Below are 20,845 nucleotides of genomic sequence, written 5' to 3'. Positions count from 1 at the left end.
GGACTCCCAGAGCAACTCACTCCAACTGTAGACTACTGTGCTGCCACTTCTACTGGTACTGTCTTGTCAATGGGACAGGACGTACCCTGGGATGGTGATGTCTGGGACATTATCTGTAAGGTATAATTCCGTCAGTTGACTTTGTCATGATATTGCTTGACTGGTCTGTGAGACACCTCTTACAGTTTTGGCACAGGCCCCCAAATGTTATTGAGGAGGATTTTGCAGGGTTGACAGGGCTGAATTTGCCATTGTCATTTCCAGTGCCTTGGTCGATGCTGGCTGGTCAGTTCATTTTCAGTCCTTTCAGACTTTTTAGCAGTTTTTTATACCTGACTGGCTTGCTAGGTCATTTCAGAGGGCATTTATGTAATGACCTCAATCAGGGCATTGAGGTTGGCCTTTTGGAGTATGAACTCCCTGATTAAGGATCCTGCCCCTCTACCGCGGCTACATTCGCGGCCAGGTGTCCTTGGAGAGGGAGCATGCGGTGTCCACGGGCGCAGTTGACGCTTTCCGCGACCGCTGGGCACCGCAGGAGCTGGGGTGTATTATCGACCCTGATAATCACCTTTTGGTTTGATGTTTTAAGTTTCCTTTTGACTTTGTTTTTGGTTCGGGCTGTTCCCCCTTCCTTTTGGGGAGCTGCCCCTTTTACTTTGTCCCTAAGTTAATTTGAGTTCGTTTACTTGGTTGGTGTCGAAAGACATCCCTGATTAAGGATCCAATTGATGGGCCAATCAGGGAGTCTTTGCCTTGTACTTAACCAGGAGTGTCAGTTCCTCTGACACCCCCGGAGGTAGACTGCTAACTGATAGCACTCTGTGTACTGCTGTTAGAGTTGTAAATAAAGGGATGTTGGTGAAGGGACTTCTGCCTCCGCAAACTTATTACAATTTAAAAGTCAGCCACATTGCTGTGGGTCTGAGGACACATGTAGCCACATCAGGTATGGCCAGCTGATTTCCTTCCCTAAAGGACATTAGTGAACTGGTGGTTTTTACGACAATTGACTATGGTTTCATGGTCATCATTAGATTTTTAGTTCCAGATTTGTTAATTAAATTCAAATTCCATAATCTACATTCGTGGGATTCAAACCTAGGCCCCCAGAGCATTACCCTGCATGTTTGGATTGCTAATCCAATGATAATACCAATTGGTACTTAAAATATTCAAATTAAAAGAATACAAAGAATTAATAACACTTTCTCCTTTATGGAGTATCAGCGGTAGCACTCATCCCTATATAAATGAAAGTCCCTTCTTTTAGTATTTTGAAGGACAATGATTTAAGCTGCACTCCAGAGCCTTGAGCACATATCTAGGCTAGCACTGCAATGAATATTCTGATTTTTGGATAAAATGCCATCCTGAAACCCTATCTTCCCTGTAAGGTTGACATAAAGAGTATGGAACTAGTGGAAGGAGTGCAGGAGAGTTTTCCCATACCCTGGCCAATATTTAACACTCAGTCAACACCACTAAAAGAAATTGTGGTCATTTTTCTCATTACTGTCGGTGGAACTTTGTTGCGTACAAATTGGCTGCCACATTTCCCTCCTCTACAAGAGTGATTCATAAGTAGTTTGGGATATCCTGGGGCCCTATATAAATGAAAGTCCCTTCTTTTAGTATTTGTGCCCTGGTGTTCCATGAATTCCTGCAGCCTGATCTTACTTCCTCTGATAAAGCGTGGTCAGTATCAGACAAGACAAGTGCATTATCGCGTTTATCTCAGTGCCAGATCTAGACTGAAAATAAATTTCTAAAGGCCTTTAGAAGTGCAAGCACACTTATTAATTCAAGAATAAGTTTTAAGAATGTGTGCCATTCAATTCCAATTGTTCATTTGTAAATTACCATTTGTGTTTATTTATCTCAATTTATTTATTTCAATGTTATAATAATCAGAGAAATACAACAGGAAATATATTTGCTTTTGACAGAATGGGGGCAATTTTGAGCCCACACTCTCCGTCTGCAGGAATGGTGGCATGCGCTCAAAATCCAGAAAGCGCGATTGGCACTGACAAGTTTCCGATTTCCGATCTTCCAGGCCTCTCGCTGGCGGAGTGGCATGACACACGCCACGGGACCTCAGGAAGCTAATTTTAAGACATTAGCATGTCATTAACAAGCACTCTCACCGAGATGACCCCCTTCACCAGATATTAAGCGGGGAGTGGATGGGTGCTGGCTCTGACGGTGGGGGCAGGAAAGGGGCAGATGATGGGGGGAAGTGGGGAAAGAGGTTGATGATCAGGGAGAAAGGAGGGGGAGAGAAGTGCCAACTCCGATTGGGGATGGGGAGGGGAGCCCCTGAGATCTGTGTGGTGGACTGAGGGGGAGGGTTATTCTTGTTATGATCAGGGCGCCCTGTAAAGATGATGCCCCGATCTCAGTGCAACCGGGTTTTGCCGGCATGTTGAGGCCCCGTCCCCCTGCCCAGCAGCGTGAAACACACCCCCTTGATTATTTTAGTCAGATCTGCAGAGAAAACCAATGTGAAAACATGCCGGTTTTCTCGCCGGAAACAGCACTGCCACTTTTTGCTAAGATTCCCCTCCAATATCTTTTTAAATTTGTCATTATATTTAAGATTTGGATATTTCCTTCAAATGGAATAATGACATAAAATAAGGACAAAGATATGTTGCATGGTTATTGTTGGATGCACACAATTATAATTTGCTAAATTAAAATGTTTGAGGTTGAATACCAAGATAATAATACATTAAAAATAAAAAAATTCCTATCTCAAGGAGCTGGAGCTGTGGAAAAAGTCCCGGTATAATTAGTTAATGTTGTGTCAATTAAGACAGCTGTATAAATAGCTGTTGAAGACTGCAATATCAAGATAAATTTAAGTGATTAAATACTTAACAGAGTGTTCCTCATTTGTACTGAAACCATTGGTTTGTTATCTATTAAATACAATTAGCAGAGCTGTGACATATTCTGGAGATTTGATTCATTACTTTTGTGCGTTAAATAGATTTTGAAAAGCTAAATATTCTTGAAAGGTTTAATTGATAATTGGTTGGTGGAGTATGTGGGTGTAGCCAACAGGATAAATTGTACATGACAAATGTTAATAGTTAAAAAGTATGTTCTTAGAGATTGAATACACTTCATGACACTGTGGGTTGGAAATTCCCTTCAGTCCATTTTTGGACATGTAGCATGTACAGTGCATACATCCTAATTTGGAAACCTGAAGCTGGCCCAAACTGGGCTTCAAATTATTTGGGTGAGCTATTATCACTTGTCATGCCACCACAGGGAGCTAGCCTATTTTAAAAACAATGAACGTTGAGTTTTTTTTCTTAGAAATCATAGAAACCCTACAGTGCAGAAGGAGGCCATTTGGCCCATCGAGTCTGCACCGACCACAATCCCACCCAGGCCCTACCCCCACATATTTACCCACTAATCCCTCTAACCTACGCATCCCAGGACTCTAAGGGGCAATTTTTAACCTGGCCAATCAACCTAACCCGCACATCTTTGGACTGTGGGAGGAAACCGGAGCACCCGGAGGAAACCCACGCAGACACGAGGAGAATGTGCAAACTCCACACAGACAGTGACCCGAGCTGGGAATCGAACCTGGGACCCTGGAGCTGTGAAGCAGCAGTGCTAACCACTGTGCTACCGTGCCGCCCTTCCAGTCTGATGTTAAATCCTCGAGGGGGTGGGACAATCACTGCGGGAGGCATTGAAAAAAAACTGTGGAGTTAGGGAAACACGCCTGATTTTCCTTGTTCCACGACAGTGATTTCTAAAAAAACCCAGAAAATGCTGGTTAAACTCAGATAAGGTAAAGTCACCATAGTCCCAGATGACCATTGGCTGCCCTCCTCTTTGAGGGGCAGGGCTGACTGGTGATGATTTTAACCTGAGGATTACCACACCGTAGGCGAGGGGCAAGGTTGGGAAGGCGGGTGGGCCTTCATGAATAACCTCAGCCAGTATAGGAATTGAACCTGCGCTGTTGGGTTCGCTCTGCATCACAAACCAACTGTACAGCCTAACTGAGTTAACCAACTCCAGAACTATGTGGATGGGAAACATGGACTCAAAACATTAACTGTGTTTCTCTCTCTACAGATGCTGCCAGACCTGCTAAGTCTATCCAGTATTTTCTGCTTTTAGTTCAGATTTCCAGCATCCACAATATTTTGCTTTTATTTAAGTGATTAAAAAAAACTGTTCCTACACTCCAGAAATGATTACACTTAAAAAGTATTTCATTGCTTGTAAAGCACTTTGAAATAGCCATTGTTGTGAAAAACACTTATATAAATGCGAGTCTTTCTTCTTTTTTGATGGCAAAGAATGCAGCAGCTAAAGAATCCTGTGCGGAGCTAGCCTGGATCCTACACTGCTCATCACTGTTCAATTTCCAAGAGAGGGTCTGCCAACATTATCCTCCTCATTTACAAATAAAGGAGAAAATCCCTGTTTTATTCACCCATTGGGAATGTCTGAAAAATGGCCCAGCCATCTATTGAGTGAAACATCTTACAGACATGCTTTGGTCCCCAAAATCGAGCAGCCATTTTATTAGGCACAGTTTCAATCCCACGGCAGTTAAATCCTGGCTAGATGTGAAAATAAAATCAAACATTCATTGTACGATCTAAGTTTTACTCATGTGTCATTTTGTAGGTTACTGGTATGGGATTGAGTTGGATAAACCCAATGGCAAGAATGATGGCTCTGTCGGGGGAGTACAGTATTTCACCTGTCAGCCAAAGCACGGAGTGTTTGCACCCCCATCAAGAGTTCAGAGGTATGGGATATTAATTCTTGGCATTGGATTTTCTTTGGCTATGCATGCAAATAATAAATTAAACAGTTTGGTCCTGGATTCAAAAAATAGTTAGTATGATGAATAGGGAATTTCACTCATCATCAAGTTTATAAATTGTTTTATTAAATAGAGAAAGTCAAAGTACCTGCTTAAGTGCGCTATATTTTCTGGTATATTTTCTATATTTTCTGCTACAAAATCTGTGGCAGGCTTTCTCTAAATTCAATATGTAAATAAATAACAAATATACACATTTTTATAGGTAATTAATCCACATAAATTGAGTTGGAATAAGTATTTTACAGACTTTAAGGTAACAACATTAATTTATTGATGGATTTGTGCAAAATTGAATCCATTGTCATGACTATTATTATGTTTTGTATTTTGATGATTGTTTTCTATGTAAGTCTTCGTTGAGCATACTTATATTTCTCCCCATTGCCTTCCTTGTGATATGCTTCCACGCTTGACTGGGAAGAATGGTGGTCTGCTCTCAAGCCTCTATCAGTGTTCCATTGCCTTCTGGATGGTGTCAGCCGTCCAGGCCAACGTTTTATCATGGCGTCATTCTTCCCTTTGACATCCAATTGCTAACTGAACAAACAGGAAAGCAAGGGAACAAACCTTGCCACTCCATGACACAGCTGGTTGTGTTGAATCGCACAAGGCATCTCACAATTTCATTCTAAAACTGGTTACAATGAGGAATGTGAAACCAGTATGTAGGTTTCTTTTGAAAACTAGTTTGTTCCCTTCATTAAATTTCTGTCTTATTGTTTTTCAGCTCGATAACTTGTGCACACATTGACAGATAGCCACCAGGTTTAATGCAATACTATTGTTTCACCATTATAGGGATTGCTTACAAAATTCAGGCCAGTATAATGGTATTTAAGTTGTTTCAAAATGTCAGCACAATATTGTTTCTTGTACCACTTCAATTTCAGAATATATATTGGCTAGAGGTTTACCGCCCTGCCTGCCATGGGAAACGGAACATAAAAGGGCGGACCATGGAATTTTACAGTTTCGGGACGAGCGAGGCTGTAAAATCCCACTCATTTACTATTGTTTGTAAAATTGAATATGCAATGGCTTAGAAATTGGATCATGCATGATCCCAATGCAATGCTCAACATATCTAATAAAGCAGGTGGCTAGATCTTGGCAAATTGATGCACCAATCTCATTGGCTTATTACTGGTGAGTTGCAGGTGTTTGTCACAGCTTGGAAGACTGCTCATTAGTTCCAAGGGAAGGAAGATCAGCTGGTTCAGACACCCTTATAGAAGCCCATGGAGGAGGGGTGGGAGGTCGGTCAATTGCAAGGGGGTTATGGTGGTGGCTCCTGACTCCACATTCCACAATAAGATAAGCAAAAAACAGGTTCAAAATTAAGTTCTGCTGATTTGGTTACCAAACACCTGAAGAAACTGATGTCAGGTTATTCTCAATCCAATTTTGTAAAGGGGCCTTCAAATAGGCAATAAGCCCTCAATCTGCATATCCCATGACATTCTTTGCATATCCCATGAACTCCTATCGAGAACCCTTTACAAATATGGCAGGTAATGCGCTTACTTCACAGAACGAACCTGGCATATCTGTCCTTTTAACACCAGTGAGATGGGAGCAGTGAATCTACTTTCTCGGCAATGCTACTCAAACAATATAGATATGTTGCTATATTACTGCATTTATTTCTCTTTATAGTCAGCTCAACAGATGGTGTGTGTCTCCAAAGTACAGTGAAATGTAATAAAGTCACTGTACACTAATTATAAAAGTAATGACAGCAAGCAAGAACATTTGTACTAATTAGTCATATATATGTAAAAGTCTAGTCATCAAAAATAAAAAAATTATATTTCATGAAATGGTGATCACGTGATTATCAAAACCATACAAATCTGATATAAGGTCAGAGCACATAAATTCTGTAAATGGCAAAATATTCCATCTCATATGTTACAGGATTTTTAAAAAACACCTTTGACTCTAACTAGTCTTTTATTAGTACCAGACCAGGATTTATCTTAACCTGGCAATAAAAAGATCACAATTTAAAGAAAAGTACTTTAAATAAACTATAGGAAGGTTCAATAGTTATGCTTTTGCGTTCTTCAATAGCATCTGTTCCTCAGTCTTAGAGCAACAATAACACAGTTTCAGAGGCATTGGGGGTGATTTTCACAAAAAAATTCAAAGTGTCCAATGGGCAGGAAAACGGGAGGTTTTCCAGTCCATTTTTTTGGCGAGCTGAATCTCGGTAATTTATGGCACTCAATACAGAGGCTGTCAGGTGATTCACGCCAGGGGGGGCGGGGGGGGGGGGGGGGTGGAGCCTAAACCCACCAGAGAGGCCGGAGGAAGAGTGCTCAGGGTGCCATTGCGCATGTGCGATCTCCCAGTATACTGACCACTGAATCCAGCCCTGGCAACTCAACTGTCTGAAACTGATCCAGACTATTTGCAAAGTTTGTGTTATGTTTGACTTGAAGTTGAGTTCCAACCACAATTCTGCTCCACAATCAAGACTACCTCCTTTCACCTCCATAACATCTTTGGATCTACCCGAATCTCAACTCATCTGCTGCTGAAATCCTCATCCATGCCTTTATTATCTCTAGACTTGACTATTCCAAAATTATCTCCTGGTTGGTCTACCATCTTCCACCCTTCCTACTCTAAACTCAGCCAAATCTTGTTCATCCACCATCCTTGTGTTTGTTGACCTACACAGGCTCCATTTTGAAAATGTCTCAATTTTAAAATTCTCATCCTTGTTTTCAAAACCCTCCAGGGCCTTGCTCTTATTTTTGTCTGTAACCTCCTCCAGCCCAGAAGTCTCTCTGCTCTTCCAGTTCTGGTCATTTTCTTATCCCTGATTTTAATTGCTGCACCACAGGAAGATGTTCCCTCCCTAAATCTTTCTCCTTGTCACCTCTTTCTCCTCCTTCAAGAATAATCCTAAACCCTATATTTTTGACCAATCCTTTTGTGCAGAGGGACCTGGGTATCCTTGCGCATGAATCACAAAAAGTTGGTTTGCAGGTGCAGCAAATTAAGAAGACAAATGGAATTTTGTCCTTCATTGCTAGAGGGATGGAGTTTAAAAACAGCGAGGTTATGTTGCAGCCGTATAAGGTGCTGGTGTGGCAACACCTGGAGTACTGTGTGCAGTTTTGGTCTTCTTACTTGAGGAAGGATGTACTGGCACTGGAGGGGGTGCAGAGGAAATTCACAAGGTTGATTCGGGATTTGAGAGGGTTGGCTTATGAGGAGAGACTGAGTAGATGGGACTATACTCATTGAGATTTAGAAGAATGATGCGGGATCTTATGGAAACTGTTGTGGGAAAAATCCACTAGTAGTCAGACTTCGAGATTCAGAAAATACGATTTATTTAACGGAGCTCCGGGAGATAAGGCACAAGTTAGTAGAATACCTTTTTCTCGCTAGAATGTCGGGAGCGGTCCATCTTTATACTTTTTACACAATGGATGGACCGGTTATTCGAACATTATCACATCGTTTAAGCAGGTACAAACAGATATAGACATTTAACATAGTATTGTTCATATGAATGGGTACATTTCCTCATGTCTGTATCTATCAATGGTTGGTTTCGGCTCATTCAGGTGTTAATTGGTTTCCTCGCATTCATATTTTCCCGCCCTTCCTATGGCTAATCTATTCCCTTTGTTTCGGGTTTTCCTTATCTTAAAAGATGTCTTGACCCTTGGCTTGGCTTCCTGAGGTGTTTGTTTACTATGAGTCACTGTCTGTGATTAAGAAATGGCTTGTCTGTTAAGTTTTGATTTAAAGTGATTTCTGATAAGTGGGAGCCGGTGTCTGCTTTTTGGCTCCTTTCCCAGTTAACTCTTTATGTGCCAGGCAGCCATTTTAAAGTGTGTTCTCCTTGTATTTTCCCCTTACAGAAACATATAAAATTATGCAGGGAATCGATAAGATAGAAGAGGGAGGTTGCTTTCACTGGCGGGTGAAACTAGAATTCCAAATGAGGGGGAGCAGATTTAGGACTGAGTTGAGGAGGAGCTTCTTCAAAGGGATGTGAATCTGTGGAATTCCCTGCCCAATGAAGCAGTTGAGGCTACCTTGTTGAATATTTTTAAGGCATAGATAGATAGATTTTTGAACAGTGAAGGAATTAAGGGTTATGATGAGTAGGCGGGTAAGTAGAGCTCAGTCCACAAAAAAGATTAGCCATGATCTTGTTGAATGGTGGAGAAGGCTCGAGGGGCCAAATGGCCTACTCCTGCTCCTAGTTCTTATGCTCTTATGTCATTGCCACCTGATAACTCCTGCGTCTCAGTGTCAAAAATGATTTTATTAATAATGCTTGTTGAGCACCAGGTGACATTGCAAGTGCAAGTTATCACTGTCTCTACTCCACAATACAATGATGCTATATGCTTAACAAAATCAAAACATAAATATAAAGACCCAAAGCCCTATTGATTTCATCTCCTGTTTATTATATTATGTAGTATCAGGACTGGGGCTGAGGACAGGTGATGGATAGTTGAACTCTTAGGGGGTGAAAAGTTGACAATGGGTACTAAATGAGTGCTGTGATTATAAGATACTTTTTTTTGATTAGTTCATGGGACATGGGCATTGCTGGCTGGGCCATTATTTATTGCCCATCTCTGAGGGCATTTAAGAGTCAACCACTGCTGTGGTCTGGAGTCACATATAGGTCAGACCAGGTAAGGATAACAGATTTCCGTCCTAAAGGACATTAGTGAACCAGATGGGTTTTATGACAATTGTTTCATAGTCATCAATAAACTTTTAGGGCTCGATTTAAAACTTGGTAAAGTTGGGCTTGAGGCGAATAGCGCAATCTGCACCCGCATCTGTGCTGACTTGGAAATGGACGCGATCGGGACTGTGCCTGAAACAGGTGCGACATCAATTTAAATGCATTTCCATGCATTTAAATTGACTTAATGGGTTGGACATCAATTTCCCCCATTACCATCGCTTTGGCTTGTCCAGATTCGGCGCAAAACAGACATCCTCGGCAAAAGTCTGTTTCGGGCGCTCCAGCTTCTGAAGAGGTAAGTTCAGAGCTTCTGGCAGTTCTCTAAGTTCAGATCGGTGGTGCGGGGGGTTGGGGGGCGGTGGGGAGGCCAGATCATTCTCTGGTGGGGGGAGGAGGAGGGCCAGATCGTTCTCTGGTGGGGGGGTGATGAGGAGGGAGGCTGGCCAGATGGATCTCTGGTGGGGGGGGGGGGGGGCGGGGGGGGGGGGGGCAGGGGAGCAGGGGCAGGGGGTGTCCATTGCCACCCTGCGGGTAATCAGGGTGGGGGGAAGTGGGGCAGGGGGTCACAATCGGTCTGGTTAGCCGGGGGGGGGGGATGGATGGATAAAGGGGGGGACAGTTATGTCGTGGAGGTGGGGTGATGTCTATGGGGGCCATTGCTCCCGGACCACCTTTTGCAGCCCGGGAGCGATGTAGCAGGGGAGCGTTTTTCAATTTTTTTTACTGCGCATGTGCCGTTGAAGGCTCCGACCGGAGCAGCAGCGTTTCAGGTGCGATAAGCCTCGCCCACAGCGCAATTCAGATTCGCAATGTTTTTTTCAGGCTGAGTGCGTATAGGGGCGCCTGAGAACAGGGTTCACAAGTCGGATCTGAATCACGCCCAGTTTCAGCACTTAGAATCAAAATGGTAAAATCGCCCCCTTAATTCCAGATTTTTTATTGAATATAAAGTTCACCATCTGCCGTGGTGGGATTCGAACCCGGGTCCCCAGAGTATTACTCTAGGTCTCTGGATTACTAGTCCACTGACAATGCCAATACCAGGCATCTGTTTGAACATCTGAAAATTTGCAATTTTGATCCTAATTGCTGATGACCATATATTGAACTTGCTGAGCGATACTAAAGCAGGCACTGAGATTTGGCATTCAAGTGCTAATCAGGCACAATTTTCATGGAGCAGTATCCACAAAACCACTTGCACTGAGGCTGTGGAATGGACTAACTAGAATGCAGGCTTATGATTGATTAGCTAGGAATGTGTTTGCTTTAACCTGAGTTAACGCATTTTTGTTTATTTGGTTTTTCCTCTGGGGTTTCAGAGTAGGGTATTGATTAGGTTGATTGACCGAGACACGTGCTAAGGGGAGGAACTAGGTGTACCAGGAAAAGCAGGCAGTTAACGCTGGGTTCTGAAAGAAACAAGAGGTTTCTCGCTCTCCAGGTTCTGATCCGTATCTTAACACAATTGGGGGCTCTTGTGAGAGTAAAAAGTATAATTCCTTGTTTGGGTTAGGATTATTGAATTAAAGACAGTGGGTGTTGAGTATTGGTGTTTTCTTTTCAGGTGTTTTATTCAGCTAGTTTAAATAGGAAGTACCTTGTGGAAAATTGCTCTCTCAGTGGCTAAAGTTTTTCTGGGTGTGGAAGAGGCCTCTTGGATTGGTTTTCAAAATGTTTTTAAAGCAAAGTTTTTGGAATTGGCGGATCAGCTGCAGTTGACTATATCTGGAGAGGTGAGGAAGGTGGAGATAATTGCAGTGATAGCTCAGCATCTAAATTTGCCACGAGTATAGTCTGCATTGGAAGTGGCTAGAATTCAGTTACAAATGAAATATCTTGAATTAGAAGCAATGGCAAAGGAGAAAGAGAGAGGGAGAGTACCAAAAGAGAACAAGACAGAGACAATCACAGCGGAACAAAGAAAAAATGAATTAAAACAGTTTGAACAGGAAAAAGAAAGGAAACAGTTTGAAGTGTGATAAAAACCAGTGGAAAGGGAAAAGGAAAGATATTTTTGAACTTTGGAAACTGGAACTGAAAAGTGAACATTAACGTAAACTGGCAAAGGTAAAGGTTGGAAGTATTGATGTGGACACTGAGGAAGAATCAACCCATCGTAGTCAAAGGCCTGGTGTGGATCTGTTTAAATATGTTCAAGCGCTGCCAAGGTTTGGTGAATAGAATGTAGAAGCCTTTTTCACTTCATTTAAGATAGTAGCCAAACAAGCAAAATGGCCACAGACCATGTGGGTATTGTTGGTGCAAACAAAGTGGGTAGGTAGAGCTAGTTGGTGTCATTATCAGAGGAGGTATCTAAGGATTATGATGAGGAAATGATTACAAAAACCGACGTCATACCACCTACTAACTACTCTTCAATAGCAAAAAGTTAATGAAACCAGAACTACTAACAGGCGTGAGTGAAAACAAATCAAAATGAAACAGCAAAAAACCAAATTTCATTTTGACAACACTGCCAAGCCATTGCCAGAGATGAACACTGGAGAGTCAGTCAGTGTGCAAACCTTCAACACTCTCAACAAGAGCCAACACGGCAACTTGGGACATGCATAGAGACATTTTCACCACAATCACAGGCGATGTAAGTGAATAACCAAATATATTGGTGCAACTGCAGGCATATACGAATAACCAACAAAACTGTTTCTTCACCGCAGTCAGCTGGTCAGGGAGAAGCGATCTCACTAATAATACAGAGTACAGAACTGCTATCAATCCCAGAGGCCCACAGGTACCCAGCAACAACAATGGAATAATAATTACTACAGCAACAAGTGCCATGGGAATGGCACTCTCTTGACCCAGACTAATAGCCAATAACAATGCACACATGTAGCATTAAGAAACTTGCATTACATGCAATGCAGATGCAGATTAGTAGAACAAATAATTGTTACTGCATTAGAACTGTGGGTGTACAGTGGGTAACTTGGGTAACTCACAGTTACACATTATTGTGCGTGCACTTATCTTTTGGTCATTAGGAAAATGGGATGTTTGCCTCCTTTGTTTATTGTGAAAAGGGTGATGTTTGGATTTTGAAATGCAACGTATTGCATATCCTATCTGGCTTTCTGTAGTCATGTGACCTCTGCCATGAGGCACTCTCTTTGTAAGCAGACATTTTACATTAGTTCAATAACGGCCTCACACTGCTGTCTTCAAATGCAAAACAGACCTACTATTCACCTTTGTTTTTTTAAAAGTTGATATACATTTAAGTAGCACTTTAATTCTCTGTAATGCCTAACTTACTCCCAATCAGCTGGTTGCTGTTAGGAGAGCCATTAGGTCAAGCACTAGCTACCAATATGCCATGCATCCTCCTTAATGAATACTAGTAGGCAATTTAAGTTGCAATCAACTATTTATGATCTTCCAGGATCTGATATCATGTCACCAGATCCAATGTCCTGTCGCCAGAGCATCATATGTTTAAATCTGTAGGAATGCCTCCAACCAGAGTTGACAACCTGATCTCTACTCATCCTTATAGACATGAGCCCTGCTTCTAAAGAGATCAATATTTTGTTCTTTTTAAGGAGAATGTTTGATGGAGTGATAACTGCTTTTGTTTAACTCCACATATTTATTACTCTTCAAGGGATGAAAGTAATTTCAATTTTGTGTCCCACTCAAGAAAGGGAATTGTATACATATAATTACACTTTCTAAAAGAAAAACTTTTACAAACCACTGATGCTAACTACATCTCATAAGAGAATAAACAGCTACTTAAATAAAGTCTGATTCAAGTGGTTTTCATTAGATTATTTTGCTGATGCACAGTCTTAAGATTTGGCTGTTTCCATCTCACTATATAACATTTTTACGATGTTTTTTCCTCAAGGCATTGACTGTTTTAGATTCAGTCTTGGTATTCAAGTCGCTTGTGAACAGTCAGTTCCTGCAAAGAAAGGGTTAAAAAAGTTATTTTCTTTCATTCAGGGTTTTCAATTAAGGTTAAAATGGTGAAAAATGGAACCGCAAAGCATTTCAGTGGTTCATTTCTGGATAAATGATTTAAGTGTTTGGCCACACATACCTGTACTGTGGAGTTTCTTTTCTGGATGAAGGTGAAAGAAAGTGAGGTCAGCTGAGATGGTGTGAAACATCTTCAATCCATCATCTGCTTAGGACATGAAACCTAATCTTGATTAACTTTAGTGTCAAGTAAATAGTGATGCCATTAAAAGAGGAAGAGCCAGAAAAGTTGATGGTTACAATTTAAAAGAAATTCAGAAAACTCTCCTCTTCCAGATATGATCCTCAACTAAACCAACCATAGTAAAATATTTGGAATGCATTTATTTCGATGTATTTCTAGTTTTATTCATACTGGATTTTATTTGTCATTATAATATCCTTAAAAGTCTTCCATTAAAATTTAGAGTGCAGCGCATCATTGTTTTACTGATATTGCTGATCGTTTTCAGAACAATACATGAGTCTTTCAAATGCTTGTCATTGAGTTGTTTTATGAGCTCTTATATGTTTCCGCAGCAGTGTGGATGAATAGTGAGAGACGACTGTGACCTCATTAAACAGTAATCCATCCATCAATCAACATGTAGGTTGCCCTGGTGATCCCAACATGCTGCAAATTGTGCTTTGAGGCAGTCTAGCAGATGCCAATTCTAAGTGCAAGGATGCATCCAAAATGTTTTATAATTATACAGCTAGGAAAAAATGAAGTTGATTAGCCAATAATAGCCCACTATAATAGCATACTTGGTAGCACTTGTCCCAATTACAAACTGCCACATCAACAGCAAACACCCATCATTATGCTTTTGAAATGTTATTGGACAGTTAGTTAACCTGTTCACATTAAATTCCTTTGTATGTTATTTTAAGCACTGTGTTAGCCTAATCATTATTAATTATAATAATAAACCTATTAATATTGACATGTTACTCCTGAAGCTAAAGTTGTAAATAAAGCAATGTTTTATTAACACTGTAAGTATTTGTATGCTAATATCAGAGTGTAACGTTAATGCTTATGAGCTTTGATGAGGTGAACGGCTCCTGATCATAGTGCTCTTTCACTACTTTGCGATTTGTCATAGCGACTGCATAAATACTAATACTGATCATGAAGCATTTTTTCAGAAGTAAACAGATTGCACGAGTGTATCATTAATTCCTGTAGAAAGTCCCAAGTTAAGTGGGCCAGAGACAGTCGAAATTACAGACGTATCTTAACAGGTCCGACCAATTAGCCATTTTTGGATATTGATCACCCTTTGTGGTATTATCACTAAACTATTAATCCAGAAATTCAGCTAATGTTCTGGGAACCTGTGTTCGAATCCCACCATGGTAGATGGTGGAATTTGAATTCAATAAAAAAAATCTGGAATTAAGAATCTACTATTGTCAATTGTCGGAAAAACCCATCTGGTTCACTAATGCCCTTTAGGGAACGAAATCTGCCGTCCTTACTGGTCTGGCCTACATGTGACTCCAGAGCCACAGCAATGTGGTTGACTCTCAACTGCCCTCTGCACAAGAGCAACTAGGGATGGGCAATAAATGGCCAGTCAGCGACGCCCATGTCCCACAAATGAATTTTAAAAAACCCTTGCATGTCGCCTTTTATCTAGTAGCATGTAAAGCATAACATTCTATAATCGAAGTGCTTCTGAAGAGCTTCTACCATTCAGTGGGTACTCTCACCTCTGAGGCACAAGGTTGTGACTTCAAGACCTACTCCAGAGTCAAGGCTGACAGCCCAGTGCATTCTGAAGGAGTGCTGCTCTGTAAGAGGTACCATATTTTGGATTGGATGTTAAAACGAGGGTGGATGTAAAGGATCTTGTGGAACTATTTTGAAGAAGAGCATGGAAGTTACCTATGGTGTCCAAGCTGATATTTATCCCTGAGCATTATAGAAACATATTATCTGGTTATTATTAAGTTATTTGATTTGATTTATTATTGTCACATTTATTAGTATGCAGTGAAAAGTATTGTTTCTTGCGCGCTGTAGAAACAAAGCATTCCGTACATAGGGAAGGAAAGGAGAGACTGCAGAATGAAGTGTTACAATCATAGCTAGGGTGTAGAAAAAGATCAACTTAATGCGAGGTAGGTCCATTCAAAAGTCTGATGGCAGCAGGGAAGAAGCTGTTTTTGAGTTGGTTGGTACATGTCCTCAGACTTTTGTATCTTTTTCCCAATGGAAGAAGGTGGAAGAGAGCATGTCTGGGGTGCATAGAGTTCTTGATTTGCTGGCTGCTTTTCCAAGGCAGCGGGGAGTGTAGACAGTGTCAATGGATGGGAGGCTGGTTTGTGTGATGGACTGGGCTTTGTTCATGGCCCCTTGTAGTTTCTTGCGGTCTTGGACAGAGCAGGAGCTATACCAAGCTGTGATACAATCGGAAAGAATGCTTCCTAAGGTGCATCTGTAGAAGTTGGTGAGAGTTGTAGCAGACATGCCAAATGTCCTTAGTCTTCTGAGAAAGCAGAGGCGTTAATGGATTTTCTTAACTAGATCATCTGCATGGAGGAACCAGGACAGGTTGTTGGTGATCTGGACACCTAAAAACTTGAAGCTCTCGACCATTTCTACTTCATCCCCATTTGTTGTTGATCGGGGCAAGCCCTCCACGACGCTTCCTGAAGTCGATGACTTTCTCCTTCATTTTGTTGACATTGAGAGAGAGATTATTGTCATCGCACCTGTTCAACAGATTCTCTATCTCTTTCCTGTACTGTGTCTTGTCATTGTTTGAGATCCGACCCACAACGGTGGTGTCATCAGCAAACTTGAAAATCGAGTTGGAGGGGAATTTGGCTATATAGTCAGGTATAAGGAGTATAGTAAGGGGCTAAGGACACAGCCTTGCGGAGCACCAATGTTGAGGATGATCGTGGCGGAGGTGTTGTTGCCTATCCTTACTTATTGCGGTCTGTGGGTTAGGAAGACAAGGTTCCAGTTGCAGTGGGAGCAGCCGAGCCCCAGACCATGAAGTTTGGAGATGAGTCTCGGAGGAATAATGGTGTTAAAGGCTGAGCTGTAGTCTACAAATAGGAGTCTGGCACAGGTGTCTTTGTTATCTAGATGTTCCAGGGTTTAGTGTAGAGCCAGGGATGTGGCGTCTGCTGTGGACCTGTTGCGGCGATAGGTGAACTGTGGTGGATCCAGGCAGTCTGGGAGACAGGAATTGATAAGTGCCATGACTAATCTTTCAAAGCACTTCATAACAATGGATGTCAGAGTCACTGGATGATAGTCATTAAGGCATGCTGCTTGGCTTTTCTTTGGTACCAGGATGATGGTTACCTTCTTGAAGCAGGTACGGACCTCAGATTGGTGTAAAGAGTGGTTGAAGATGTCTGCGAATACCCCCTTCAGTTGGTCCATGCAGGACCTAAGTGCTCGTCCGGGTACCCCATCTGAGCCAATTGCTTTCTGTGGTTTGACTTATGAGAAGGCTACTCTGATGTCAGCAGTGGTGACCTCGGATACAGGTTCGTCCGAGGCTTCTGAGCAAGTAGAGGCATGGTGGGCTTTCTTAACTATAGTGTTGGCATGGGGAGACTAGGACAGGTTGTTGCTGGTCTGGACAACTAAAAATTGAAGCTCTCGACCCTTTCTACTTTGTCCCCATTGATGTAGACAGGGGCATGTTCTCCTTTATGCTTCCTGAAGTCGATGACAATCTCCTTCATTTTGTTGACATTGAGGGAGAGATTATTGTTGCCGCACCAGTTCACCGGATTCTCTATCTCATTCCTGTACTCTGTCTCATCATTGTTTGAGATTGTATGATAGTCCTGTCATAATCTCCTTGCTCTTATATTCTATGCTTCTCAAAGAAAGGCAAGAATTCTACGTGCTTTCTGAGCCACCTTATCTACCTGTCCTGCTGTCTTCAGGGATCTTTGGACATGCACCCTTCTGGTCCTCTGAACTTCCTAACATCCTGCCATTCCTAGCATCCTACCATCCTACCCTTACATTGTTAGTCTTCCTAAAATGCATCGCTTCCCACTTCCATGTGCCACATTCTGCCCAGTAGTCCAGCCCATCTATATCATCTTGTACCACATCACCAATTTTTTGTCGAAAAACTGTCATCTGCTAACTTACTGATCATACCTCCCACATTCATGTCTAGATCATTACAAGCAGCAAGAGACCCAGCATCGATTCCTGTGGTACACCACTAGACACAGGATTCCAGTCACAAAAACGACCTTCAACCATCACCCTCTGCCTCCTGTCACTAAGCCAATTTGGGATCCAATTTGCCAAATTGTATTGGATCCCATAGGCTCTTACTTTCTTGATCAGTCTCCCATTTGGTAACTTGTCAAAAGCCTTACTGAAGTCCATGTAGACTACATCAACTGCACTGCCCTCTTCTATACACCTAGTCACCTCCTCAAAAAATTCAATTAAATTTGTTAGACATGATCTCCCCCGACAAAGCCATTCTAACTATCCTTGATTAATCCTTGCCTCTCCAAATGCATATTAATTCTGTCCCTCAGATTTTTTTCCAATAAATTTCCCTACCACTGATGATAGACTTACTGGCTTGTAACTACCTGTTTTTCCTACTTCCCTTCTTGAATAATGGTACCACATTTGCTGTCCCCCAGGCCTCTGGCACCTCTCCTGTGGCCATGGAGGATTTGAAAATCAGAGTCAGAGCCCCTGCAATCTCCTCCTTTGCCTCACATAGCAGCCTAGAATACATCTTATCTGGGCTTAGAAACCTATCCCCTTATAAGCCATTGACTACCTTTTCCACCTGAGCCCTCACCCCACTTACAAGTTCAAAGTCCATGTGCCCACCCTATTTATCTTTTCTACTAGGCTCTTGAAACCAGCCCAATTCATGTGGATCCAATCCTGAAAGTGCAATTCCTTGTTGTCCTGGTACTGGTGCCAGTGATCTGTGAAATGGAACCCTTCTTTCCCACACAACTCCTTTAGCCATGTGTCTATCTCCCTAATCTGTTTATCCTATGTCAATTAATATTTGGCTTAGGTAGTAACTAGAGATTATAACCCTTGAGGTCCTTTCCTTTTAATTAGCTCCTAGTTCCTGGTACTTTTCAAACAGGTTCCCTTGCCTACATTTTCCTCTGTTATTGGTCCCAACATTGACCATAGCAACTGGATCCCTGCCCTTCATTTCCAATATCCTTATGTGTTGTTCAAGATATCCCTCACTCTGTTGCACAATGGGCAATAAACCATTAGGGACTCTTGACCCTGCTTACAAAGGATTCCATCTGACCCCCCTAATTATTTAATCACCTGCATGTACCACATTAGGCTTTCCACCTCCTCCTCCCTTCCAATAGCCTCCTGCCCCAAAGTGCCGTGGTCTGCATTCTGGTTGTCCTTCCAACAGTCTTTATCCTCATCCTCACAGGTAATAAATACGCTGTATCTGTCATTCAGTGTCATTTCCTGTAGATGTCCAGTTCGTCATTCTCTATATTACGCTGCAGAGCTAGTCTGATAGCTCACCAGTTAATGTGTAGTTTGTACTTTGAATGTTTATCTCAGCTGTTCAGGTCATCACACACTAAAGTGCTGTAAGCTAATTTACTGTTGATCAGTCCACCAGAGAGCTCTCATTAAGCTTTTTATTGATGCATCAGTCTGACATTATGACGTACAAGGTCTCCTTGTTCCCTAGTCATAAGCCTATAACGCTGTGAAAATCTATGGAATAATTAACAGAGTAGATTGCAATTACTGGATTAATATCAGCAAATTGATGCTAATCATGGTGGGTCTGACAACATTGATTTGTTGGTGAATCTGACTGTTCTTGTTGCTGTGATAATTTGCAATGCAGTTTGAGAACATTAGTAGATACGTACACAATAAAAACCTTGCTGTAAGTGAAATTGTAACCTGATTCACCAAAATCTGGGAGAGAAAACGAAGCATGTTTAGGGATTACAGGACATTGGGACCTTTTTATACAAAATGATGACACAGGAAATTGCTAAGAAGGTAAAATTGTCTTGAAGGTGATTATTATAATTCCAGCATCACTAAAAGAGCACTTTTTAAATTAGTTAACATTTATATGTTCTTCTGGGCTATTATGATTCATTTACATTATCCTTTAATCATCTTATAGGAAATGAAGAGTCATTGATAATTTCTTATTGCTTAAAAGTGTATGAACTCTTTCCTCCTGCACAAAGGTTGAAAAATTGACTTTGAGGCTGACATTAAGGGCCCGATTTTACTATTTTCATTCTAAGTACCAAATCTGGGCGTAGTACAGATCCGACTTAGAAATCTGCTTTCAGGCGCCCCAATACGCTCTCAGCCATCTCCAATCCCATTCGCGCTGTGGACGGGGCTTAGCGCGCCCGGAACAATCGGAGCTCTGAACTGCGCATGCGCAGTTAGAAAAAAATTGGAAAAAGCGCGTCCGTGTCAGATCGCTCCCGAGCCGCAGAAAGCGGAGAAAGCGGCCCGGGAGCGAGGGTGTATCTCGGTGGGGGGGGGGGGGGGGGGGGAGGCAAGTAAGATGTATCTCAGAGGTGGGCGGGGGCAGATGGATCTCTGGTGGGGAGGGGCAGATGGATCTCTGGTGGGGGGGCAGATGGATCTCTGGTGGGGGGGCAGGGGGGTCTGCTGCCACTCTGCGGGCGATCGGTGGGGGGGGAGGGGGGCAGGGGTGGCAATCGGTCTGGGTAGTGGGGAGGTGGATAAGGGGGGCAGTGATGTGTGTGTAGTGGGGGGGTGGATAAGGGGGACACACACACATCACTGCCCTCCTTATCCACCCCCCCACTACCCAGACCGATCGCCACCCCTGCCCCCCTTCCCTCCACCGATCGCCCGCAGAGTGGCAGCGGACCCCCCTGCCCCCCCACCAGAGATCCATCTGCCCCCCCACCAGAGATCCATCTGTCCCCCCCCCACCAGAGATCCATCTGCCCCCCACCAGAGATCCATCTGCCCCCCCACCAGAGATCCATCTGTCCCCCCCCACCAGAGGTCCATCTGCCCCCCACCAGAGATCCATCTGCCCCACCCCCCTCAGATACATCCTACCTGCCTTCCCACCCTCCCCAACAATGAACTTGCCTCACTCCCCCCTCCCCTCAGAGAATGGTCTAGCCTCACTCCCCCTCCCCTCCAGAAGAACATCTGACCCGCCTCCTCCCCTCCCACCACCAGACAACGATCAGCCCTCCCCCCCCATCACTAG

The 20,845-nt window shown here is 42.6% G+C and overlaps 1 protein-coding gene across 17 annotated transcripts in view; it reads left to right on the top strand.

Annotated features, from left to right (window-relative positions):
* LOC144504391 (CAP-Gly domain-containing linker protein 4) overlaps positions 1 to 20,845 on the top strand; it is a 226,452-nt gene that overhangs the window by 149,741 nt on the left and 55,866 nt on the right. For 13 of the 17 annotated variants that reach the window (XM_078229631.1, XM_078229633.1, XM_078229629.1 and 10 more), the window contains one exon: positions 4,675 to 4,798. In XM_078229631.1, coding sequence (XP_078085757.1) covers positions 4,675 to 4,798 — 124 coding nt within the window. Of the gene's footprint in view, positions 1 to 4,674; positions 4,799 to 5,300; positions 6,697 to 17,767; positions 17,859 to 20,845 lie in introns of those variants that run through there. The other 4 variants (XM_078229632.1, XM_078229628.1, XM_078229635.1 and 1 more) reach the window with 3 other exon arrangements.

This window comes from Mustelus asterias, chromosome 15 (genome assembly GCF_964213995.1).
Source record: "Mustelus asterias chromosome 15, sMusAst1.hap1.1, whole genome shotgun sequence".
Lineage (NCBI taxonomy): Eukaryota > Metazoa > Chordata > Chondrichthyes > Carcharhiniformes > Triakidae > Mustelus > Mustelus asterias.
This window is presented reverse-complemented; position numbering and strand designations above follow the sequence as displayed.